Below are 17,854 nucleotides of genomic sequence, written 5' to 3'. Positions count from 1 at the left end.
TGCAATATGGATCTGTTTTATGTAATAACATGAAACTGACGGCTACAGGTCGTCACTTTTGATTTTCCATTATTGTATATCAGAAGACCATGATCAATCTTTATCTATGAGACTTTGTGACAAGATTTCCAAATTAATTTTACTCAGGAAAATAACAACATAAGGAAATAAACCATGAAGGCCCATTGTTGGTTGGGGGAAAAAACATTTTTTAATTACAGTAATAAAAAAGGAATAATGATTATGCTAGACACTGGCCATACACCTCAAGATGATTGGACAAATACAGGAACCCATCTACTTTGGAAACAACTGAGACATACACAGACAAGCACCAAATTGTTGACACAGTTCTGTAGATTCACATTAAAAAGGTGTAATTCAGCATTGTTGTAAATTTACTTCTGTAAAAAAATAATGACTTAACCAGATAAAGCTGGACAAAGCTTTCAATACTGTTCTGTCAAAGCTGCTGGTATCACAACAATATTCTCGAGGAAAAACTTTGTTGGAGATATAAAATACAAAAAAATGTCACAAGTCGATGTTTTCTTTAACTCAGTAAAAAGTAGAATTAAAAAAAGGTTACTGACTGAGAAGAAGTTACCTTCGCTTCAAACAACTAAAAAACAGGATTTCACGTCATCTCCAAACATCCTGTATTCTCTCGCATTAAACAATTCTCCGTCCTGAGCTTTTCATTTTCCTTTAAAACAAAAGTAGAGCACAGAATCATGTGTTAATATTCTTCACGTTACCAAATAAAAACATCCTGTTATGATAGAAAACATATTAGTTACCTCTTGAAGTTTTGTGTTCTCTTTTTTTAGCTTCACAAGATATTCAATCCTCTGTTTGTGGTTCTTATGGCCCACGAGTTTTCCATTTTCCTCTGACAGCTGCACACTCTGCTTACGGAGAACCTCATTCTCCTAGCGAGCAGAAAACCTGTGTTAGTGCTGCAGCTAAAACAAAGTGCAATGAAATGAAATGTACAGGTAAGACATTTTGACATGAAACTGAATGAATCCCCAATATTAGCTGCCAATACATTTAAAATGGGAACTATAAGGGGTAGCCTAGCAATTTGCGTGTGCACCCCTATGTACGGAGGCTGTGATCCTCCAAGCAGGCGGCCAGGGTTCAAATCTGACCTGTGGCTCCTTTTCAGAGTTCTGACTATCCACTGTCCTATCTCGAAATCAAGGCATGAAAAAAAGGAACTCCATTTGACTTACCTGAAGGAGCTTCTCCTCATCGTGTATTCTGTGGTTCAGCTCTCTCAGCTCCAGACAGCGGTTTCGGAGCTCAGCAGTCAGGTCCTGAACGCAGGTCTGAGACTGGGTCAACATGGACTCCTGTGCCTGCAGTCTAATCAGACACAGACAGAATTGTACAATGTCGAACACTGACACAGAATCAGAACAATAAGAATAGTAAACAGCTCCTTACTTTTTCAGAGTGTCAGACAGCTTCTGCTCGATTTTGCTCTGTCAATAATGAGAGAACAAGAAATTAGAAATCCTTCCTTTCAATAAAGACAAAAAAGCAGAAGATCAATACAAACCTTCTCTGCTCTCTCCTCCTGTAGCTCTTTACGTATGGACTGCTTGATGGCCTCATTCAACTCTTCACTGAAAAATGACCCCCCAAAAAATCATCACCAATTCAGCTACAATCTACATACCTAGATACCCAGATGATCTGATGGATTGAAATCATAAACTCAACCTCTTATTGTTTCCATTTTGGCTCTGCTTTGTGTAAAACTGGTCAAGTAAAGCCTGGATCTCCATTCGGACCATTTCTTTCTCTGTCAGCTGAGACTGAGGACAATGAAAATATCTTTTAAATATTGAACAACATTACAGAAGTGAAATTTAAAATCTTAAATTTAGAAGACCAAATTACAGTGAACCTGACACAACCCTGCTGAAAGACAATTCCAGTCTGATGATGAATGGCTTTATATTAATTCAACTTTTGCACAAACACCTTTAGCCTCTGGATCTCCTCGTTCTTTGCAGTCCTCTCAGCACTGAGCTCAGTTAAAAGAACCTCCATGGTCATCATGGAGGAGCGTCGATTCTCCAGTTCCCGCTCCTGGCTCTCCAGGACCTGGGTCAGGTCCCTGTTGAAGCTTAATGGAGTGCAGGGAGTCTAGAGAAAAAGAGAGGTCCAGGAATCATAAGCACCTGTTGCACTTCTGAATGCAGATTAAAGATAACAGTAGGCCACATATAAACCACTGACGGTTCTTACCCGGGGTAATGATTTAGGTGTGACTGTCAGATCCAACTGTGGTTTGAAACTTCCATTTTTGAGAGTTCTTTCAACGGCTTCTTGCTGATGTTGCACCTGGTACAAAATATGTTTTCAATAAGGAACATGTTATCATTGAGTCAATATTTTCCTCATTGATCGTTGTATTGTCTTTATGGAGATGATTAGCATTACCTTCTGCTGTAGATTCTGGATCAGTATGTTCTTTTGGGCACTTTGCTCTTGAGATGCTTGAAGAAGACCGTTCTGCTCATCCAAAACCTTCGTGAGTCTCTCGACCTCCTCGGTGGCAAAAACCATCTCCTCCTGCAAAACCTCCACCTGAAAGCACATTATGCATACCACATCATTGCGTCACCTGATGAATTATTTATAACAACACTGTGTCAAAAAAGGGTTTTAAATAAGATGGAACATACCTCAATTTTGTTGGAGGCTACGCCCCTGTCGAAACTTTCTTTCAGGTCACATATTTCTGTCTGCATCTTAGAATTCTGTTCCCTGGCGTCGTCCCTTTCAAGGCAGGCAGCATCATACTTTGTCTGAACAAACCATAACATTATTGTTACAAACACACCTTGATAGATGTAACATTTCTGCAGTATAAAGGTGGTAAAGTAAAGGAAGATGAAACTATGATATATATACATGTACAACATAAACAATGGGATAGAAAATGATGAAAAGTACCGTGACAGCTTTGACGTCTTCAGACAGTTGTGCCATGCACTGATCCTTCTGGCTCTGCTCATAGCGGAGCTCTTTGGTTTGGTTCATCAGATCTAAAACAACATCCTGACAAAAGGTAGACAGGTGGGATTCAGAAAGGAGAAAAAGACGCACAACAAATCACATCTGAAGGAATATGAAAGAGGAGAGGGAAACCCAGGCTTACTTTTCCCTGTTTGATCTCTTGATCCAAGCATTTTATCGTTTCATTGGCAGAGTTCAGCTGTTGTTCAAGATCAACAACTTTGGATGCCTTTAAGACAAACGAAACAAGATTAAGCGTCTGAGCTGCAATAACTTTTATTCCATAGTCCAACAGTTATTATTCTCAAACATGTTGTAAGGACTGACCTGTTGTTGATTTTGTTCCGTCAGGGCTGAGATCTGTGTCCTTAGCTGTGTATTCTGCTGCACAGTTTCAATAAGTTCTCTGAGGGCACAACAAGGTCAGTCGTGTTAAAAAAAAAAGCTGAGGACACTTGTTAGAGAAGCCATGGACCGGCAAAAGGACTTACTTTGATGTGCTCTCTTTGTTTTCTTTTAACTGGGAGATGAGAGTGCTCGTCTGCAGCTGTTCGTTCTGCAGAGAATTATTCAATTCCTAAGAAAGGAGACATAAAAAAAAATCAATCCTCATAGTCTACATTTCAGCTAGAAATAAAAGAGACAGTTGCATTTTATGAGTCCACTCACGGTGAGCTGTGTGTTCAGCTTGTCGATCTCCTGCTGCCTGTCCTGCAGCTGCTGTCTCGCTAGATCAGCGTCAAACTTCGCCTCGGCCTGCAGCTGGTCATATGAATCCTGCAGAGTACGATGCTGCTCCAGAAGCTGCTCCCACTCCAGCCTGGAATAAACACAGGGAAGTTGTGAATACAAAGACACGTGAACACTGACAATGCAGATGTTGAAGAGCTCTGCTTACTGGACTTTGTCAAGTTGAAGCTGAGTGCTGATGAGGTTGTTGGAGAGCTGGCTCATCTCTTTCTGCTGCTCACTCTGGACGTCTCTTAGCTCGTTCTTCACCAAGGCCAGCTCCTTATCGGAGGACTGCAGCACCAGGCGTAGATCCCGGATCTCACTCCTCAGCACTGGAAGAAAGGGACAGACAGATATGTCACATGTCTATGGAAGCCCTGAGATGCATGCAAGTTTAAAATGTAGGTGATGAGCAGCCCGTACATAGGGCTAAAGGAAACAAGTAATTGTGTTTCATAATCCTTTTTTCACCCCAAATCCTTTTTGAAGATAACGCTGGTAAAAGGAACCTTTCTAATATAAACACACGAGAGAAAAAAATGTAGATCAAACAGGATTACCAAATAATTTTACTTACTTCCCTCTCAAGGTTTTTGTAATTGCCTTTAGCCACTCGGCAGAAACTTTAAGTTCCACAGCCAAAGTGGAGGCTAGGAAACAGGTGATAAAAACACAGGAGAAACGTCAGAAGCCTACCCTCTGTGGTCTGCTGTTCAGACTGGAGGTTTTGCTGCAGCTCACTGATGGTCTCTTGCTGCTTGAGCTGATCTCTGTCCTTGTTGCCTCGCTCAGTAGAAAGAAGCTGAAAGCCGGTGTGAAGAATATTTCAGAAAATACATCATTCTTAATTGAATGACGTCAAGTTAGTCATGACTAAACACTACATTTTAAAAAGACAAAACTGTCAATAAGGAACATGGGGACACTACCTTGTCTTTACGGGCCAACTCTTGTGACATCACAGCTATTTGCTCCTCAAGTTTTGCAACATGTTGCAGCAGCTTGTGGTTCTTCATCTCCTCATCATTTAGCTGTAACTGCACATGACTAGTTTGCTCCTGATAGAAAAAGTAAAAAGAATTAGAACCAATGAAAGTCCCTCATATGTTTGTTAGCCGAGATGTAAGGTGTAATGGATGTTGCTGTACCTGAACTTGACGCAGTTCCTCTGTCAGAGCCATCTCTGCCATGTCTGAAGGAGGCTGCTCAGACCAAATATCATCTCCTCCGTCATCTGTCCCGTTCAGGTGTTCTGGGCTAGACAGAGGCACGAAGCGGGACCGCAAGTTGTATGCTTTGGTGGGTGTGGTGAGAATCTGGTACAATAGATATTTAGAAGATAGAGGAGAATGATTTGTTACAATGACTGTTGGGAGAATCGGCAATTTGGACAAAATTTGAACAAACAAACAAAAAAAAGGTTTTTGGTTGGCCTTAACAGTGATCAAAAACAAATCTCAATCTGCATTCACCTTTAAAGTTTCGACATGAATTCTGTTCAGCTCAGACACCTCCTTTTTTTTGCAAGCGTTGGTGGCTTCCAAAATGTTTTCCAAATGACTGTTAGACTTCTCGAGGTATCTTTTATCAGACTCCAGCTGAGACAACTGTTTCCTAGAACACAAAGCAAGAACAATAAGATGTAAAGAAACAGCCTGTAGATCGAACACGCTGTAATACTATCAAATCAAAGAGCTAGCATGAGACACCGTTCAACCAAAAAAGCCTGAAACTTTCTATCAACAGTTCAATCTCCTAAATCTGTGGATGATAGAGCTCTTTTTTTAATGAAACACTTCTTACTTGGTGACTTCTTTGTATTCCTCAAAGGCGTTCAGAACAGATGAGAGGTCAGACTGTTTCTGAAGCAGCTGAGCCTTCAGCTTCTCGGTTGCAGTATCTGCAGTCGCACACGTAGACTGTGGTGCTGTGTGGAGCAACATCAGTTAACTGACGTGTTTAGATAAGAGATAAATCGCACCAATATGACCTTCATCTCTTTAACAAAGAAGCTAATAATAATAATAATAATAATAATCTTACTTTCTGTTGTTTTTTCGGTCTCTAAAGCCTTCTGGAAGATCTCTTCCAGTTCGGCTGCAACTTGGCCAACGGCCTCCTCGGCTTTCACCACAGATTCAAGTGATCGGAGCTGCCGGTTCTCCTCCCTAAGACCGAAGTTCTCTGCTGTATATCGAGTCATCTTTGGGTGATGCTCGACCTAAAAGAGCAGATTTTGATAGTGTTATAATTACTTATTTCACTATTCAGTGTTGATCATGTCCAATTTGTTATAAATGTATGGCTGCCTGTCTTTTAAAAACAAGTATGTAAACCTACTGTCTTTTATTAGACTGACTAGGCCTTTACCTGATCCCTCAAGATCTCGATCTCTTCTTTTAGCTGGCCAATCAGAGCCTGAGACTCCTTGTCTGACAGTGAGCCTTGTTCGGCCTTCAATCTTTTTTCAAGGCGGGAGATGTGGTCCTCCCGAAATCTGATGATCATTCGGCTGGAATGGATGAACTTGTCTTTCTGGGTCCATGCCTCCTCGAGCCGAGCAACCTTCTCTATTAGCATCTGAGAGTAGTTAAACATTGTGTTAAGTTCCCATGCACAAACGTCATTTCCTCACAGCAGCATTTATGCCAATTATTACAAAAACAAAGAAAAATCCCATACCCTCTTCTCCTGTTCTCGTTTCCTCCATAGACGAACACAAGCCATAAACTTTGCTTTATACGAGACATCCTTTTGATTTCCTATGACTGGACCTGATCAGAAAAGTCTGATTAATATTTTTACAATATATCAGAACATGCTTCTTCAATAACACAAATACGTTCCACGTAATATAGTTCACTACATCACAATACTATACAACTATACGTGGCGGATTTTAAATTTACTGAAAAGGTTTCAAGACTGTCACTGTGAAGGCTTTATGTTTGGTAACAGGTGCTCTTCATGTGAGGATTGTTACCCATCGGGAGTTCCGGTCCTCCAGGTGCGAGGTCTCTTCCAGAGTCCACTCCCTGAGACCCGAGTGCCAGTGCAAGCTGCTCCTTCAGCTTCTTCACCTCGGCTTGCAGTTGCCTCACATTTCCCTGTGTGTCTTCATTGATAATGGCCTAACAAGACATAATAGTTGTACAGGGATGAGATTAGAAACTGCTCCAACTCTTAAATAATAAAAGAAAAAAACATTTTTCTTTAAACATTAAAAAGCAGTGTTTGATAACACATACCTTATTCTTGATCAATTTTGCTCTCTGTGCAAAGTGCAAAGTAGACAATGTTTCTCCAAAACACTTTGAACCAGGGTGTACATTGGCAATGATGTAAGTCTTAGCATTGCCTCCAAGAGAATCCTTTTGGGGAGAAAGAAACACATCAAGGCCTCAAAGTGCAGAATATCATTTGAAATTTGAAGATGCAGTCACATCTTTGAATTTATAATAAAAAAAGAAACCTTCAAATCGAATGTGAAGCATCACTTACTCTGAGCAAGAAGGTGAGTTTTGAGTCCCTGTAGCAGATGTGGCGGTTCTTCCCATTGGACACATCAACCAGTGCCATGATCACCTGACCCAAGCACATGAGGGAGCGATTGATACTGCTGGCCTCCTAAAAGAGAACATTTACAGAGAACACCTGTTGGTAAAAGACAAAACAATAGGAGAGGTACAGTATAGTGAAATGCATAACATTTTAAGACTGAGGCGATACCTTAAGCCTGGAGCCTTCTGTGTGCGTGTCTTTCTGCCTCTCAGACCCTGCCAGATCAACCAGGTTCAACTGAGACATTCGAATGTTCACCACTTCATTAATGGACTCTTTGGACTCCAGAGTCATGGTGAACACTGCATGAGATCTGGAAGACTCGCGGTTCATAGAGGTGGAGGCTACTCGTCGATTACGCCAGCCCATAGACAGAACCTAAGGGGTTTCAAACAGCCTATCAATATGTATCTCAAAGTAGCAACTTGTGATTATTGGTTTTATGTAAATCACAACTCTGTGTATTGATATGAGACGTCATTTAATACTAAATGTATTTTTGCATTATCATAATCATCCTGGAAACAAAAGATACAGATTACAGCTGTCCTTACTCGTCAGACGTGCGTTACCTCATATTATGATTCGCACAACAACCTTCCACAATCTTAAAAAGAAATGAAATTCAAACCTGGTAGGCTTCAGCAGCTGAGTTGACGAACTTCTCCACAGCTCCCTCAACAAACATCCCTTTCTTGATGTTTTCCCTGAGGAAAAGGCTCGCTGAGGCTGTGTCCAGAAGGTCATAAATTTGTTCGTTGTATATCTCAATAAACGAACATTTGCAAAGGAAACTCTTAGTCTGAGCAGACTTCAAGGGAAAAAAGAACAAAGCAAAACATTTATTAGAAAGCATGGCATTAAAACCTTGGGTTTACGACACGTTCATAGAGATAACATGTCCCAGCTCACCCTTTCCCTTTCTCTGTTGATGAGAAAAAACAGGTATTCAAAACTTCGAGGAATAACTCCCCTGTGTTCATCTGTGAAGTTATCCAACTCAGATGGACCTGCAGCAAGAGTGACAAAAGTCAGAAAATAGTCCAGCATAGAATTGTTTCCCTGCTAAATCTGAATTCTTAGTACACAAAGTAATGATAAAATGACAAAGTAATGATTATATTTCAGTCTTACCAAGCATGGTGAATGTTTTCCCTGAGCCTGTTTGTCCGCTGTAAAAGTAAGAGGTGTCTGATGAGGAACAGTGCAGCACGTGTCACATAACCCAAATCAATAATGTCATAATTATATCTCCTTATTTGATACTGTATAAATAAAACTTAAAATCAACTTACTAAGCAAATATTGTACCATTATATCCATTTATGCAAGACTCAACAATATTCTTAGCCACGCTGGTGAAGACCGAGTCCTGTGGAAGAAGGTTGGATAACTATCAGGCAAATACTGAACAGGATGAACTAAAAGAATGGCTTTATCCCCCAGAAATCTGATACTTTCAGTTACTCAAACTAGTTTTACCCATGCTTTGTTTGTTTAAAATACAATTACAGCTTGCCCCTACTTGAGATGTGTCCATATCAGCGACATGATCGTAGGTGAATGTTCGTGGTTCGGGTTTTGAGAGCAGACGGATGGTGTTAGGTGAGGTAACTGTGAGACACAGACTCTGATCTCCATCTGTGGTCAGCCCGGTTCCCTTTGTCAGAGGTCGCACTCGAACAAAAACTTTAATGGAGTCGCTGTCACTGCTATGGGAACAGAAACACAAATAAAATTACATACTATCCATGTCTTAATTAACCTTTTGATATTAATAACAAGTAAAGTTTGTAATTCCTGCTGCCTTTTTCCATTTAAAACACATAACCATGTTCATTTAACTGCAGTTTTTGTAATTGCAAATCCTTCTACTCAAAAAAGTTAACTTTAACTAAAACTTACAATCATCACGGAAAGAAAAAAAGTGACCACACACATTTGTGGCATTAAGCCTGATCACTTGAACACCCAGATTTGGGTAAGTATCCCATGTGAAGATGAGCTATGGAGGACTTTTTGTTACAGCTGTGATTTAAAGTGTGAGAAGAGAGAAACAAGGTACCATCTTACCTCGAAACAAGTTGGGATGAATCGCCAAATCCTGTCAACAAAAAATGAAATGATTATATTTACACTTTGTATTTTAGAAAACACATAACAGTGTATAACACAATGTGATCAAACATAATGACACTGCCTACTATGGGGATGCTGTTCAGCGTTACTGACTCTATCTCGGTTGCTAAGACTAACGTTTCTCAAACACTGTAAACACTGTCGTCGACAAGTTTAACGTTTTTTGTCTTTTGTCAGCATATTCGTTTAGTAACCAAAATTGTTTGTTACTCTACCTTTTACACTCGAATTCATTTTGAAAAGTTGTTATTAGTTTGCTGGAAAATTAACTTTTTATAAAAGACAGCCAGCGGAGAGCACGACCCTGTTTACATCCCTCAAAATTGGCGGGCAGGTTGTTCTCCACTTCTTCCTCTTCTTTTACTTCCTTTGGCCTTCATCGAAAGAATGACGCAATGACGCCCCCTGTTGTGTCGGAGAGCAAACAGCATAACTTCATAAAGAGTCAAGGACCCGGATGTGGATATGATAAACCTTTCATGTAGTAAAAACAAACTTTATGTTATCTTACATCTAAGCCAGATATCTTTAAGTTTCGTTTTTTATTTAAATTTAAACAGTGAATGTTCAGTGTTATCTTTAAACCTGAAGTACATAGCTTTCAATGTTTATGCTACAAAACGTTTTAGTCTGACTCTTCACTTTCTTCTTTGGATATTGAACTAAAAGTGTTGACCTTCATCTGTTGAAGCGAGCATTACATTGTTTTTTATTTTATTTTACATTCTGTTGACACAGAGTTGTTCTTTTCTGGGCTAAGACTAAATAAAGCCTTTCCTATCACCTGTTGATTAAATTTTTCTATTAACTATTGACTGTCACATGCTTCATAATAGGTTACAATAACAAACTAATATCTTGAATAACTTGACGAGACATACGTTCTCTTATTGAATTGGTTTGAATTTACATACGCCCTTCGTAACACATTTTAAAGCAGGCAGTCTAATGCTGCAAGTATTCTTTCCTTTGTTGTTGTGTTACTAGTGATGTCTTTGTCTACAATCAAGCTCTATAACAACAACTGTGCTACTCAGTTGCACAACAATCTATTTAATAACCTTTAAACAGACAAATAACACATCATGGTATAGTAATGTTTTTATATTTAGTTGACATAGACTCAATCCAAACAGTATTGGATCAAAAAGAGGGGAAAAAACATTGTATTTGACTTATTTTAAAATTTATGTGAACCAAGCCTGTCTATGTGCACCACAGTATATCAGCACTTTGCTCATGGTAAAAAAAAAAAAAAAACGAAAAAAAAGGTGTTTCTCATCTTTACACCATAGATAGACTTTAAGGTTTATTTTACACTTATTTTTACAGTCTATGGTTTACACTCACAGCACGGTTAAAAAAAATCAGTGATACAAAGAATTAAATCAATTAAAGAACAATTAAATGTTGTTTCGAAAGAGCTAATGTTTGCAGCTTATGTTTGTACAATTTGATTATTGTTGTTTTGAGTACAGCACAATTCATACATTCAATGTGTTTGAATTGTGCATGGACCTTGTTGTTGCTGAGTTTTTATGTAGACAACATATTCTAGTCATCGTTTATCGCTCTCGTCCATGTGGGCTGTCCTCGGTTGGGTCATTTCCGCTTAACGTCGTGATTGGCTGCTGAACCAGGAAGAGCGTTTCCTTTGAATGATTCCGGCGCTTTCATTGGTCTGTTTCAAGACTTTTAAATTCCAAACGGTTCCTTCCCAAAGTAGGCGAGGGATTTTCAAAAGGACATCATCATTACAGCTCGGCCAGCCTGCAGAGGAAGTCTTTGACGGATTTCTGTATATTTCTGACAACTGCATTGGTGTTTTAAGGTAGGTGGACAATATAGAAAGAAAAAAAAACTCTTAACATTTAACGGTTTTCCGTTAATGTGTATCTCCTCGTGACGATGACTCTTTACGTTAGATCTCACGTAGCTACGTTAGAAGATAACATAGTTACAACTCCGGGTTAATAATGTATTGTCAAAGTCAGTGAGATTTGTTAAGATTAGACTAACAAAGGGGTCGAAATTGGTTGCGACTTTCTTGACAAATGCCGAGCTAACGTCAATCCTTTGTAACCGTAAATAAATTCACACGTTGAGCACGTTACATACGACGTGACACACCGCCTCCAGGTACCAGTGAACTAAAGCTTATTACGGAGAGAAATGGTGGGCCACATTCATCAGACAAGGACATCATCTACTGCTTCAATGGTGAAGGAAGAAGTGAAAGAAAAGTCTTGTGATTCAACAGATGTTTTGTTGTGCATGATAGTGTCACGATATGAAACTATATAACCAGTTATATATTTATTTCTCCTGCTCACTAAATGTCAACATTGTGAGGAAATGTCAATAGCCTCATCTATGCCCCAAGTCATTCACCTGTTCATTTTGTCTTTTATTGTTAAATGACGTTTATTACAAAACAATTAAATTACACACTCTGGGTGTGATAAGATTGTATTTATCTCTCAAGGCAATGTTTGGGCCAATAATAAAGGCTTTTATTACTTATTAGTTGTGAATTTTGAGAAGGATGTCAACCTAATTTCCCTTTTTACAGATTAATATTAAACACGTCAGCGCTCTCTGGTGGGCAAATTGTGTAATGGGTTAGATGAACTCTTTATTTCTTGTTCCGTTCAGTGTATTTACTAGTTTGACACACCAATATATTTCTAACATTAACTGTGTAGAGTCAGCCTCTTATGTATTTAGTTATTTTCCTTAAGGGATCTTTGGTCAGAGATTTAGTGGCTATTTCTCTCCTTCTTCCCCCCCAAAACGTGTGCTTCTCTACGAGGAGTGTATCATAATCAATACAGTTATAGATGTACACAAACCAAGACTTATAAAAATTAGTAGATCATTTCAGTAATGTTTGTCTTATTATTCTGTTAATTTTATGAACTTTCAGCTCTGCACAGATCAGTAAAGCCCATGACCTAAACTTTCTTATCAGCTGTGAGCAGGTTTAAAGGATGATGTCAGGATGGTCGATCCAACCTCTAACTCACAATTTGTCTCTTTGCTTTCAACAGGATGAGTTCTGTTGATGTGAATGATGAGAATTGTGCTGTCTACCCTGGAGGAAAGCATAACAGCTCAATTAATGACATTTTTGCCCTGGATCAGCCGACTGGGAGGCCATCCATCCTGCGCCAGACAGAGAACTTGCCCAGCAAGACGGTGCCAAAAGCAGCTAAGGTACTAGTCAGCTAACTAAAATGTTGTTCCCCCATGTCTTTGAATATTTTAATACTCCATCATGATAGGGTTAGCATCTTTTTGACATTCTTTGACCAAAATCGTTTTTTACCCTTTCTAGCTATTTTAATGGTATTTTGGTTCCTTAACTGTCACAGGTTCCTTAACTGTTTACAGGTCTCTTTTAACCAGCACATGTTTTTCTCCTCACAGGTTATGTACATTATGCTATATAAGTTTTAAGTCTAATTGCTAATGCTAACTGCACAGGTTTAACATATAATTATGTTTATTCTTAGTCACATAGGGGCTGCTAAATCTTGTTTGGGGGATTATTGTATACAGAGGGGGGGGGGGGGACAGCGGGTGTGTATTGTAACTAATGTCTTGTGTCCTGCCTGTCTGTATACTGCTACTGGATGCCTTGAATTTCCCTCGGGATCAATAAAGTATCTATCTATCTATCTATCTATCTAATGTTTACAACAACAAATAACATGTTGGTGGCTGAGTAGTAGTAGTTTCAACCATGTAAAACAAATGTGCTAAGTAAACCAATACCAAGTATATAGCAAGTCCATCCCCATATATATTCAATCATGTTTTACTTTACTGATCTAGTTGCTTGTGTGCAGGTTTGTTTTCAGACTCCAAGAAGAGACCCTGTAACTAAAAGAATCGTATCTCCAACCAAGTCTGTCAAGATGACAAGCTTGGACGAGTGTACTAACGCAATGGAGTCTTTAAATTTGGATCTCACCAAGTAAGAAAAAAATAAAATGCTACTAAATTCCCTCAAAGACTTAAATAATCAGTTATATTGAAGTCTGTTTGTTTTCACAGCGTTTTGCCACAAGATGCCAATGTTGATGAACCCAAAAACGGTAAATTATCCAATTTTACAAACACCTTGTATGTCTCTAAGTACTGAACTTGTCTGATTTCATTATTATTATTTTTTATTTCTACAGAAGTGTCGTCTTATCCTGATGATGACATGCCGATACAAAGCAAGGGAGGCTATCAGTTGGATTTTGACAACCTTGATGCTGTTGACCCATTCCAGGGATCTAACAAGATGGTCCTCTCTCCTGCAAGACCAGTAGTTGAAAACCCACCGACAGCTAAAACTGACCCTCAACACACAGAACCAGAAGACACCCCACAAGAGCCTGCAAAAATAGAATCAGCACTAGATGAAACGCTTCCATTCACCCCATCTGTGGAAAACTCCCTGGTTGATTTCTCAGCAAACATCAGCTCCACAGAGAGCAGTGTGATCACCGTTGTGAGGGTCCCAGAGGTCGAAGATCAAGATTCATGCACTGCCACACCTGATCAAAAAGAATCTGCTGACACACCAACAAACCTTAATCAAGACAAAGCATCAGGCAGTTTTATTGAAGATGCTCCACTGCCAGTAAAAGGTTCATACAGCTTGGATTTTGACAACCTTGATGAAATAAATCCTTTCCAAACTGGTGGCCCTAAAATCCAGAACTCTCCTGTACTTGGGAGAAAAGAGCCGGACAATAACCCACCCGTGGAGGAGATCATTATGAAGCAAGACAAAACCATGACTGTTGAATTGCCTGAGGTGCCTGTTCAGCCTGAGGTGAAGCCCATAGCTGCAGTGGCTTCTATATCCGCTAATGCTGCGGAGTGTGCGCCCCGGCCAGCTGATGCCCCTGTCACAGGAGAACCGGTCAAACTCGAGTTTAATTTCAGTGATGGCAGCGAGGTCAAACAGAAGCCCCCACCCAAGAAACTCGGCAAAAGGCCAGCTGCTTTAAAACCAAAAGAGGGAAAGCCAGCGTCCGATATCAAACCACCACGAGAACCTCCAGCGAAGCCTGATGCCACTGACGATGCCGCTGTTGTGGCTCCCGTAGGGTCTTATTCATTTGACTTTGACAAGTTCGACGACCCAAACTTCAATCCCTTTGGCACAAAAGCAAGCATGCAAAACTCTCCGATATGCAACAAGAAATCTGCCCCTGTGCTCATGGAGACTTCTGTTACAGAACAAATGGAGGAGTCTGCAGAGAAGGAAGCTGTGTCACAACCATGGTATGTTACCTTTCTTTTAATCGGAGTCTATCAAGAATTTTACGGCCGTGGACACTTCATGTGCCAGAAGCTCTTAATTTCTCTGCATGAGTTTGTATGCTTTTTTTTGTCCTCTATAGCGCTGGAGAGAGTGTCCCAGCTGAAGTCCCTGAACCTGGAGTGGTAAGAGAAGTGTTACACATTGGTACAATCCTCCTAATTGTTTACTTTTAAACTTCCTTTGATTGTCTTTCTCACCTTAAACATTGTTTTTTTTTTTGTTGAATGACAGAATGTTGAACCCAAGGTTGCCACAGACCCTGACAAGACATTTCCACTTGATACTGAACAACCTGTGGAGAGTCCTCCGCAGCAGAAGCCAGAGGCCATCCTGTCAGAATTCAATGATGAGTTTGTTCCTGGCACTGTTTGTAAGGACATTTTGACGTTAACTGTATTTTTATAGAGTTTAATAACATGTTTTAAGATGGTGTGTAGTGCTAGCGTATGATGCGTGTGGTTAAAAAAAGAGCTTATTTTGTCTTCTTTTTCAGTCATGGCCAATGATTTTGATGGACAAATCGATTACCTTGAACAATTTGGGTCCAGCAGTGTAAGAACAATCTACAAGTAAATAACATTCTTTTAGTGTCAACACATGACCTGAATATATTTAATTAAATGTCTTTTTTTTGTCAGTTCAAAGAGTCCGCACTAAGGAAACAATCCTTGTACCTGAAATTCGACCCCCTTCTGAGAGAGAGCCCGAAAAAGTCTGCAGGCCCGGCTGCTCAGACCCACTTCCCTCGCCCCTCTTCCTTTGTTACACGGTATGACATACTGCTGTTTTCACTCATACTGATCTCGGATGTTTAAACTGAATGTGTTCTGCTCTGGAATTTCTGTACCAAAAAAAATGAAATTTGACTGAAATGTAACTGCAGTGACTCTTTTACATGTGAAGTTTTCGTTACCTTTTTGTTTGTTGTCCTTATTCAGACTTGAAAATCCACAAGAGAGAGAAAAGGTTGCAAGTGTAACACAAAAGGATCATTTCAAACTGTTCGATGACGATGATGTTACAGCACCTGTAAGTCACTATTAGAATATGTGCTTGTCTTATTATATATGTAAAACACGTGGAAGTGCCTGCCAATTGTTTACCAAAAAAAAGCAGTAGTTGCATCCTCTCCTAACTTTATGTATTTACTTATCAAGGCTCCTCCAGTCCTTGAGGGTCTCGTCCCTCTTTTCCCGCAGCAAGCAAACACAGAGGACGCCATTATTGAGGTGCTGAAGTACAGTCAGAAAGATTTGGACGCAGCCATCGCCAGGGTCACAGCAGAAGTATGTCCTGCTCAATATTTTGTGATTTGACCAAAAAAAGGGTTTTCATTTAAAGTGAGTTTGGTGGGGGGTGGATGTAAATTCATGGCTTTTTGTGCAGACTAAAACCATCTTACATCTTGTCGTTAATCCAGATCTTATGCCGATTCAACATTAAGGCTGTAAGATGCTAAAACTAGGTTTTCTCAATGAACAATAGTAAGTGTATTTTCTCCATTAGGCAACAGAAAGGGAGGACCAATGGAGTGCAAAATATAAAAAGCTTCATGACGATGGTCAGGAGATGAGGTGAGCTCAGTGTAATTTAGTTTCCGTCATTTGAATTGATTTGTGTTTCAAGATATTTGACATTTGTTTCTCTAAACAGGAAAATTATTGCAGAATTTGAGCTTGTGATAGCAAAAATGATGGGTAAGTTAAATGACATTATGTACCTTTTTGTATAAGATTTTTGGTAGAGTGTAGTTTATTTTCGTGCATCTTTTAGCCGATCAAGAGAAGGAGAAGACGGTGTCCCAGGAGAAGCTCAAAGAGGTCCTGTCGGAGAAGGAGCAGGTGTCCAGTGACCTCAACGCCATGGAGAGATCTTTCTCTGACCTTTTCAAGAGATTGGAGAAGTACAAGGATGTTGTCGAGGGTTACAAAAAGGTAAGAACCACAATAGAATAAGACATATTGGTGTTCACAAAAGCGGTGGAAGATTGGATATAAAAAAAATCCCTGTTTAATTAACTCCAGAATGAGGAGACGCTGAAAGCTTGTGCTCAAGACTATCTGGTGAGGATCAAAAAGGAGGAGCAGCGCTACCAGACCCTTAAAGCCCACGCTGAGGAGAAAATTACACAGTAAGAACCCTGACTCTTCTGCGTCATGATTAAGTGTAAATTGGAAGACTTAGAAGTCTCTAACTGGCTTTTATTCTTGAAATCAGAGCAAATGAAAAAATTAATGAGGTGAGGTCCAAATACATGGCGGAAGGATCTGCACTGCAAGCTCAGCTGCGCAGGGAGCAGCTGAAGGTGCAGTCACTGGAGAAGAGCCTGGACCAGAAGGTGAGAGAGAGGGGGAAAAAAAGTGTATTTGGAAAGGTTTTGCCTTGTCAGATAATTCTAATTTCCCTTGTATTTGAATATTTTCAGGAAAAGGAGGCAGAGGAGCTGACCAAACTCTGTGATGAGCTAATCGGCAAAGTCCAGAGGGGTTGAGCTTATTTGTAAATTCTGTAAAATATTTTCATTTTGTTGGTGTTCAAATCATTTTTCTTCTGCAACTTTTTGTTTGTCTCTTTAAATGTTCTTAAACTATAAGTAAATAAAGACGATTTAGAATTTCAGAGACTGTCATATCTCATAGACCTTTCTGCTGATGAACCACTTGGGGGCAGTAATTGTCTTTATATCATTTTGCATCATCTGCGTTTTTGATTTTAGTATATTTTCTAAAACATCTGAAGTCAAGATATTTTTTTTTGTCAGTACATTTGAAGAAAACATTTATAAAGTATTTATTCCTCAAGCGTGTGAAGCCAAAGCTCATCTCCATCCTCTTCTTGATGTTTACGACCAACAAAAAGAGCTCATTTGACACAATGCTCCCCTTCTTTCCTGAGCAATCACAGGCTCCTGTCACATCACTCCCACAGCAGGACAATGCACATCCTAAATGGTGAAAGAATATCCTACCTAGATTGGAGTTGAATGAGGTGGTAGTGCAGATCAGAGTGAGGGGAGGCGGAGTGGTTTGACTCACTGAAATGGAGGGAAAGATGCTAGTC

At 39.7% G+C, this 17,854-nt stretch overlaps 2 protein-coding genes across 2 annotated transcripts; one reads left to right on the top strand and one right to left on the bottom strand.

Moving 5' to 3' along the window:
• Window positions 1–185: 185 nt before the first annotated feature.
• On the bottom strand, window positions 186–9,853 carry kif15 (kinesin family member 15). Its single transcript, XM_079369550.1, has 35 exons — window positions 9,684–9,853; window positions 9,403–9,433; window positions 8,855–9,041; window positions 8,625–8,701; window positions 8,464–8,501; window positions 8,242–8,339; window positions 7,961–8,140; window positions 7,498–7,707; window positions 7,270–7,395; window positions 7,017–7,139; window positions 6,752–6,899; window positions 6,451–6,542; window positions 6,139–6,348; window positions 5,812–5,989; window positions 5,572–5,695; window positions 5,241–5,382; window positions 4,917–5,084; window positions 4,698–4,826; window positions 4,465–4,570; window positions 3,935–4,100; window positions 3,706–3,856; window positions 3,528–3,613; window positions 3,364–3,442; window positions 3,179–3,265; window positions 2,974–3,078; window positions 2,703–2,825; window positions 2,458–2,604; window positions 2,263–2,358; window positions 1,996–2,160; window positions 1,732–1,826; window positions 1,568–1,634; window positions 1,453–1,490; window positions 1,239–1,371; window positions 801–932; window positions 186–706 (listed from the first exon to the last, which is right to left on the bottom strand). The coding sequence occupies exons 1-35, from the start codon at window positions 9,700–9,702 to the stop codon at window positions 638–640; spliced, it is 4,125 nt and encodes a 1,374-aa protein (XP_079225676.1). The 5' UTR covers window positions 9,703–9,853; the 3' UTR covers window positions 186–637.
• A 3,767-nt stretch (window positions 9,854–13,620) lies between these two features.
• Window positions 13,621–17,384, top strand: tacc3 (transforming, acidic coiled-coil containing protein 3). The gene is made up of 13 exons (XM_079370136.1): window positions 13,621–14,754; window positions 14,874–14,916; window positions 15,026–15,164; window positions 15,288–15,346; window positions 15,433–15,563; window positions 15,733–15,823; window positions 15,952–16,080; window positions 16,301–16,368; window positions 16,448–16,491; window positions 16,568–16,728; window positions 16,819–16,925; window positions 17,012–17,132; window positions 17,220–17,384. The coding sequence occupies exons 1-13, from the start codon at window positions 13,682–13,684 to the stop codon at window positions 17,283–17,285; spliced, it is 2,232 nt and encodes a 743-aa protein (XP_079226262.1). The 5' UTR covers window positions 13,621–13,681; the 3' UTR covers window positions 17,286–17,384.
• Window positions 17,385–17,854: the final 470 nt, after the last annotated feature.

The sequence above is a fragment of the Symphodus melops genome (genome assembly GCF_947650265.1).
Source record: "Symphodus melops genome assembly, chromosome: 19".
NCBI classification, from domain to species: Eukaryota; Metazoa; Chordata; class Actinopteri; order Labriformes; family Labridae; genus Symphodus; species Symphodus melops.
The sequence above is the reverse complement of the archived record's forward strand: the minus strand, read 5'-3'. Positions and strand labels throughout refer to the sequence as shown.